Consider the following 7816-nt stretch of genomic DNA (forward strand, 5'->3'; position numbering starts at 1 on the left):
TGTGACCGGTCGTCAGGGGATGCATTTTTCCATTTTTGCTCTGCTCCAAATTTTGTATTGTTTAATGGATTTTTGAGCTTGAATACTGTTCCTTATCTCCATACATTTCATCTTCATAGCTTAATGTAAACGCAGGGCGTCGGCCGTACTGCCAGAAATTTACCTGCATATGGGGTTTATATCTCTTAGTTGCTTCGATACGCAAGAGCATGCTCTACGTATGTACAATTTCTAACACGAGGTAAATTATTGACAAACATGTTGATGAAACAAGAATATCCCGATCATGACAAGGAGCACACGGCGTGTGTGACCGCTCGGCAGGGGATGCTCACTCCTCCATGGCATCTGATCCCTACTCTGATGTTTTGGAGGTCCGTGTTTGCTCTGCTCCTATTTTGTATTGTTTAATGGACCTTTGAGCTTGAATACAGTTCGTAATCTCCATATATTTCATTTAAAGGAATTTCACAGAAATTACCATTGTAACGTCGTTCACCAAATCAACAACCGATGCATGAATTATGTATCATTGTGTAGGCTACTACCAGGTTATACTGAAATCAAACAAAAACTGTGGGTGGAGTAGCATTTTAAAGGAATATCAAAAAAAATCTATTTTAGTAACAATGGCAACAACGCTCATCGAAATCAAAAGCCGATGCACTAAATAAAGTATCTTAGTGTAGTCTACTTTTGTGCCAAGTTACAATGTATATTTTAATCATACCAAAACTGAAGGCGTAGTAGCGTTTTGAAAAATTATTTACAGACAGACGGACAAACAGACAGATAGGTGGACGGACTCCGGACACCTTACTATCGCATAAGCTCATCTGGTCTCACACTAGTAGAGATAAAAAGTTGTAGTCTACTTGTATTCAAGCACAAGCGCAGGAATAAATCTTTTAAAATACATAATTAATATTCACTGGATGTGAATCTAAAGTCTTTTCTTTATGCCCCCGGATCGAAAGATCCCGGGGGTATATTGTTTTTGTCCTGTCTGTCTGTTTATCTGTTAGTCTGTTTATCTGTTTGTCTGTCTGTTGTCAACTTTATCCTTGCCCATAACTTTTGATTGATTGGAGCTATGACTTTCATATTTCACATGTGTATTCCCTGTGTCAAGACCTTTCTTTGGGTACCATCATATTTGACTTTTTGACCTTGACCTTGGAGTTTGACCCACTTTTGCAAAATTTTATGAGACTTTAACCTTGGCCATAACTTCTGAACAGTTGGTGCTTGGGGTAACAAACTTCACATGTGTATTCTTTGTGGCAAGGCCTTCCTTTGGATACCAACAACTTTGACCTTGACCTTGGAGTTTGACCTACTTTTGAAAACTTTAACTTTGGTCATAACCTTTGAACGGTTAGAGCTAGGGCTTTCATACTTCACATATGTAATCCTTGTGACATCACCTTCCTTTGGATACCAACCACTTTTACCCTTTGACCTTGACCTAGGAGTTTGACCTACTTTTGAAAAACTTTGACCTTGGCCATAATTTTTGAACGGTTAGAGCTAGAGCTTTCATACTTCAAATATGTAATACTTGTGACAAGACCTTCCTTTGGATATCAACCACTTTGACCTTGACCTAGGAGTTTGACCTACTTTTGAAAAACTTTAACCTTGGCCATAATTTTTGAATGGTTGGTGCTAGGGCTTTCATACTTTACATATTTAATCCTTGTGACAAGACCTTCCTCTGGATACCAACAACTTTGACCTTGACCTTGATGTTTTACTTACTTTTGAAAAACTTTAACCTTGGCTATAACTTTTGAACAGTTGCAGCTAGGGCTTTCAAATTTAACATTTTTTATCTTTTGGCCTGGATTTTGACTTGCATTTGAGATATTTTAACCTACGCCATAAGCTGCCATACGGGGGCATCAGTGTTTCACAACCACATCTTGTTTTTACTTCTTTCTTTCTTCCCTTTATCTTTTTTTTGGGGGGGGGGGGTATTTTTATTTTTTTTTTTTTTAAATTTAATTTTGAAGATGACATTTCAATTTTAATTCTGGACGAATTTAAGTTTGTTTTTTTTTATTCTTTAAAGCAAGTCTTAATTTTTTTTCCCCGCGATACATGATTTGCTTGTATTGTGTCCGGAGGGGTGACTTCAAAGGTTTTCAACTCTCAGGAAAATAATGAGTTGTATTTTGTGAATGCCTTGATCATTTAAAGCACAAATTTATTCCTTTTGTACAAGATTGTCTGTTGATGAACAATGATTTTTTTTTCTTCTTAGTTTGATAATTGCTTTAATGCCTCCCTTTTATAAAATTATGATTTACAAAACAAATCTTGTGCGGAAACTAGTTCAATTTTTCCATACTCAAAAAGATGCTTTTTGGCATAATATAAAAAGTACACACTATAGGTTTTATTATCTTGTTTTAAATATAATTTAAGAACAGAGACTAATTTTAGTTCCATGAATAATGAATGTTTTCATTGAGTGATTGAACCAAGACTCTATTGAAATATGTAATACGAGCGTCATTAAAAAATACGTAGATATTTGACATATATATTTTATTTTCCGTGGGTAATCACAAACTATTTGTTGTAAAATGTAACAAATGTATATATGTTGGTTATTCCATCAACTTGATGTAAAAATAAGTTCGTCCACTTTATAGAAATACCTTTTTTGTTGTATCATACATGTGCCTGAACACACTTTAAAATTCACAGGAGTGGATGTTTTCTGTGCACCCACTTATATCCTTTTGATCATAAAACTGCATCACTGAAAAAGACGTTCTGAACTTGATTTTATTACAAAGAACATTTGGAATTACTAATAAGACTAATGGTGAATAGATATCAATATCATTTAAAAATCTTTTTGATAATATATTAAAATCAAACAGAATGTCATTTCTATGATCTTAGAAAGATTATAGTAATTCCATCGAAAGGTAAAAAAAAAGTTTCTCTTTAAAAATATCAAACCAAAATTAGGGATTTATCTCTCTCCTTTCTCCCTAAAAGTTACGTTGCATGAAATTGACATAAATTAAAGATATGTATGATTTTTTTTTTTATAGATAATCTATATAAATTTGAAAAAATCAAATATTTTAACTTATGACAATTGACTTGAATGACGGCGGCAGTAGAAAACTATTGTTCGCAGTTCTTTGTATGCATTCAACAGACATCATTGCATTTTCATATCAGTATAATTTCTATTTCAACTATTTGTTAACACTTTTGTTTCATCCAGAAATGGTTAAAATAGTTAGGACACTTCCCCCGTCATGCCAGCTTAAGATATGACGTCTAGTTCCAACTTGACGTCATATCTATTAGCTCAGATGTTACACTGATATTACCACCCCCTCCAAACCCCTACCACCCCAGTTGATTTACAGTTACCTCACCAAACCGAATTATTTTTTAGTTCATTTTAGACTATTTCTTTTTTAAAAAATGATATCAAATTTTATATAAAAAGAAATTCTCCTTGACAAACAAGTTGATGAAACAAGAATATCAACAGTCTCGTTTAAAGTCGTCATTTCGTAAGAACAATGGTCGATACAATGACTTTGTCAGCAAATACAATTTATCATTAAGTCAAATGCTGACTGACGTTTTTCATACGAATTATTAGTTCATTATTAACACACTGAATTGTCGACGGATTTTTTTTTCGCTATTTCCCGATCATGACAAGGAGCATACGGTGGGTGGGACCGGTCGACAGGGGATGCTCACTCCTCCATGGCACCTGATCCCACCTCTGATGTTTTAGAGGCTCGTGTTTGCTCTGCTCCTATTTTGTATTGCTTAATGGACTTTTGAGTTTGAATACTGTTCGTTTTCTCCATACATTTCATTAATTCAACATAAATCATTATTAACTTTCGACTTTCAATATTCCCAGATACAGTTAATGGCGAAAACCTGTTATATTGATTTTGAAAACGATCCAACAAATCAGCGTCTACGAAGAGTTGCTGAGGTTTAAAAACATTTTGCGATGACAGAATGTTTGGGTTTAGTAAGAAGGTTTTGAGGATAAATTAGAAACACACAATTGGTTAAGATGGACCTTAATAGTTTTTTTTTTTTCATTATTTCTAAGATAAAGAAATTAAACAACATGCTTGTGTACGTATTTTCATTTTTGGTCTTTTTAAAACTCCTATATGCCGAGGACTCACAAGGTTATGTAGAACAACTGGATATTGTCAACAAGATATCTACATATAGTCCAGTCGCAGAGTACAGCTCGTCTTCTCTTTGTCACTGTACCGTTTTATGTGGCAGTGTTTGTGGGTGATCTTGTTATGGATTTAACATTCACACAAAGAAATGTCGCGTCCTAGAGTCATGTGACACAACGGATATGACAGTGTATGAAGCTTTTTGGAGATACTATACTCCTAAGCCACATGGTATGTACTCATTTAAGAAATAAACATGGCGTCTTAGAAACCTGAAAGTAACAAGGAAGTGTTATTATATCTTTTTAGAATTTATTAAGGATGGAACTTGAAACCAAATGCAGTTAAGCAGATAAATGAAAATTTTTCCATGAAAGCAGACTATGTAAGAAGCAGCAATAACAGAATTTTTTTTCTTTTAAATTAAATTTGTGAAAAGGTATTTTAGTGTAAGAACTTATTAGGATCCAGCCTGAAACAACATAATAAAACAATGCTTGAAATCCTAATTTAAATCAAGAGCGGGATTGATGCATATTATAGGCTCAAATTAAAAATGTGCAAGAAAAATAATAAAGCAGATACTAAATACTTGACGATAATAACGTAAACTCGTGCATTGAAAAAGGGTAACTCCTTAAAATATCACTCAAAACAAATAATCCCTTCTCTGAGTAATCAAGGATATGTAATTATCGGAAGCACCCTAAAAGGACATAAATCATTGATTCCAAATATTAACTACATGTAATATGAAATGTACGTAAAGCTGATTTCATAATTTAATTATTAGTTTTAAAATATGCATGTATTTTATACTCGTGACTGTAAGGTCTGGCGTGTACACTATCTATCCATGGGAAAGATCTAGTCCTGCTTGTCGTTCTGTGAAGGTGTTCTGTGATATGGCGCTACTTGGTGGCGGCTGGACTGTAAGCTAGATGATAAAAACAAATATGAATAAAAAAAGAAGAAAAGGAAAAAGAAGAAAAAAAATGAAACAAAATTGAATGGTTTTTTTTCCTTTTCTGAAGGCAATACAAAGGCGAACAAGAGGATCTGTGAACTTCACACGGACGTGGGCTGATTACAAAGTCGGGTTTGGAATCCCAGAAGATTATTGGATAGGTAAGATAAAAATGTTGCAAGACGTGATGTATTAAAATTTTATTTTTGACTAAAAAATATATTAAAAAAATACTAAATTATGACAATGGTATTTTAAATATATATACAGCTCGTACATTTTAACAGGGCACAAATTGCCGACAAATTTAGTCGCTATGGCGCCTAAAATTTCTCTATTAGTCGCCAGTTTTTTAATTGACTTGACGATCGAATTAAGGAACTATAAATGCTTTTTTCTGGAGATGATAAGAAATTTAAAGGTGGAAAATCCCTTTTTAGCAATGGACGTGCCTTCTGTTTTCTATGTAATTTGTTTTTACAGTAAACGCACGTGCACGCAGAACTCAGGTAGACCAGATAAGACAATAGCTGTTCCCGGTAATTTTTTGCTTTTAAATGGGAACATTTGTAAAATACAGTGAATTGGACGGGATGTGGTCAATTTTGGCCAGTGAAACTCTTACGAATCAGAGATATCGATTACATAGTAGGTTACATGTACATATTAGGTTGTAATTAGCGGAAGAGCATAACATGTTAATCAGGTATTAAGCAATCCTCGATATTATTGTAGTTTTAAAGAATATTTCATTAGCTCCAAAATTTTTAAAAAAAGAAATGATCGATTAAAACATTTAATGAATATCAAAGTATAACATGCATGCTTAAAACGTTTCGGCACTTAACTAGCTTTTGTTTCATGGGGGAATTTTCTTAACGATTGTTTTAGCGAATGCATTGATTGCATATGGAAAGTTACAAGATGGAGGTTTGTGTGTTCAATCAAGTATAAAGTAAATATTTGAGAAGAAAACCGGTTTTTATACATTTCTACTTTGAACATTTCCTAGTCACTGTATCTCCTACAATACTGTTTCGACCAGGAGTAGGGGTGGTGACAGCTGTTTTCCGTCCACATTTAAATGTGGAAGGGGCACTAAACAACCCCTCCCGTGATAATCCCCCTCACCCCCATTGGTCCCTTTAATGACTCATATAAGCTTTTGAGGTTTTGTAAGTGTTGCCTGGCAACTAAAAATTTGCACTGGCGACTAAATTTTTTGAATTAGGAGCCTAACCTAGGAGCTTGTCTTGGAGAAATAATTGTTGATCCATATTACCAAATGTAGTCACACAGTTACTTAGATAACAGTTGAAGTGCCAATTTTTGTTACAGGACATGCTGCTATTCACCAACTAACGAAGGATCGGCCATCTCTTTATCTTTCAATCAAAGCAAAAAATGGATATAAAAGATACGAGCTTTATAACCAGTTCTCTGTATCAGATGAAAACGACAACTACAGACTCTTTCTTGCAGGACCAGTATCAGGAACGCTTGGTAAGGACATGAATTTTATTGTTCAAATAATTTGTCGATTCATTAATGCTTGTAAGTATTTATATGAATAGGTTGGCGCTGTTGGAAAAAAATATTAAAACAATCCCTTCACAAAGAAGTGGCATTTGTTCTTTTTATTTTTATTTATTTATTTATTTATTTTTTGGTTTGTTTGTTTGTTTGTTTGTTTTGTATTTTGTTTTTTTTAGTTAATTTTGGATTAATGATCTTTTAATTGTGATTCAAGATGACTAATGATGAACCTTTCAGTCGCGTTTATCTACCTCTTTAATCAAAAATAGAGGAGTTTATTTTCTTTTCAATATATTGTCTTTGATATTTCTTATGGTATTGAGTCCTTTTTTTCTCATTAATAATTTTCAAATGGAGTCTCAAATATGTGCTGCTGAAATATATATGCAAGGTATGTTGGATATTTAAGGAATTGAAACAGCCGATACGATTCAAAATATTCGAAGTAAAGTCATATTGATATCTTTTTTCGATGATTTTTTTCCGGGTCAATATTAACAGTATTGACTTTTGGAATATTTTACCTTTACAATGAAATATACATTTTGAACAAAAATTTATTATTAACAGGTGACAATATGATAAATACAGATCGAGTTATTCTTGGAATGGGATTTTCCACCCTAGACAGGGATAACGATAATAAGCCAGGGGATTACAACTGTGCTGTCAGAATGGAAGGGGGATGGTGGTTCAATGCCTGTCACCGAGCCTTCCTTAACGGACCCTGGGCCCCGGGAAACTGGCTGGAACCCTGGCCGCCATATTTCTGGAATGGACTGGATATAGCTGAAACTCAAATAATGATAAAATCCCGTTAATAAAATAATCGCTTTATACGTATATAATCTTTTTTAATCAATGCATAGATATCTTTAGAGCAGACGAATTAACGGAGGATACATTTATTCCTACACACACGCGAGAACATGCTTAAGTACAAGTCTTAAATATGTACAATTTACAAGCATTCTGAGAGTATTGAATTAGCAATACTAGTCCCATACCGGCAAGTGTAATCTTGCTCCCGTTAAAAATTGAAAATGCCATACTTCCGTTAAAAATCATTGAAGCGAAACGAAATGCAAACTTGATCTATAAATCATCAAGGTAGAGT

General features: G+C 33.8%; 1 protein-coding gene across 1 annotated transcript; it reads left to right on the forward strand.

Annotated features, from left to right (window-relative positions):
• The first annotated feature begins 5101 nt into the window (after nt 1-5101).
• Nucleotides 5102-7520, forward strand: LOC133198333 (ficolin-1-like). Its single transcript, XM_061334438.1, has 4 exons — nt 5102-5128; nt 5231-5324; nt 6502-6666; nt 7270-7520. Exons 1-4 carry the CDS (start codon nt 5102-5104, stop codon nt 7518-7520), a joined length of 537 nt encoding a protein of 178 aa, XP_061190422.1.
• Nucleotides 7521-7816: the final 296 nt, after the last annotated feature.

Source organism: Saccostrea echinata, unplaced genomic scaffold (genome assembly GCF_033153115.1).
Source record: "Saccostrea echinata isolate AGI-Se365-2 ecotype Australia unplaced genomic scaffold, CSIRO_AGI_Sech_v1 ptg000033l, whole genome shotgun sequence".
Lineage (NCBI taxonomy): Eukaryota > Metazoa > Mollusca > Bivalvia > Ostreida > Ostreidae > Saccostrea > Saccostrea echinata.

Coding starts and splice junctions, on each gene's coding strand:
- LOC133198333 (XM_061334438.1), top strand. CDS start 5,102: ATGGCGCTACTTGGTGGCGGCTGGACT. Junction 5,325..6,501: donor CCCAGAAGATTATTGGATAG/GTAAGATAAAAA, acceptor TTTTTGTTACAG/GACATGCTGCTATTCACCAA. Junction 6,667..7,269: donor ACCAGTATCAGGAACGCTTG/GTAAGGACATGA, acceptor TATTATTAACAG/GTGACAATATGATAAATACA.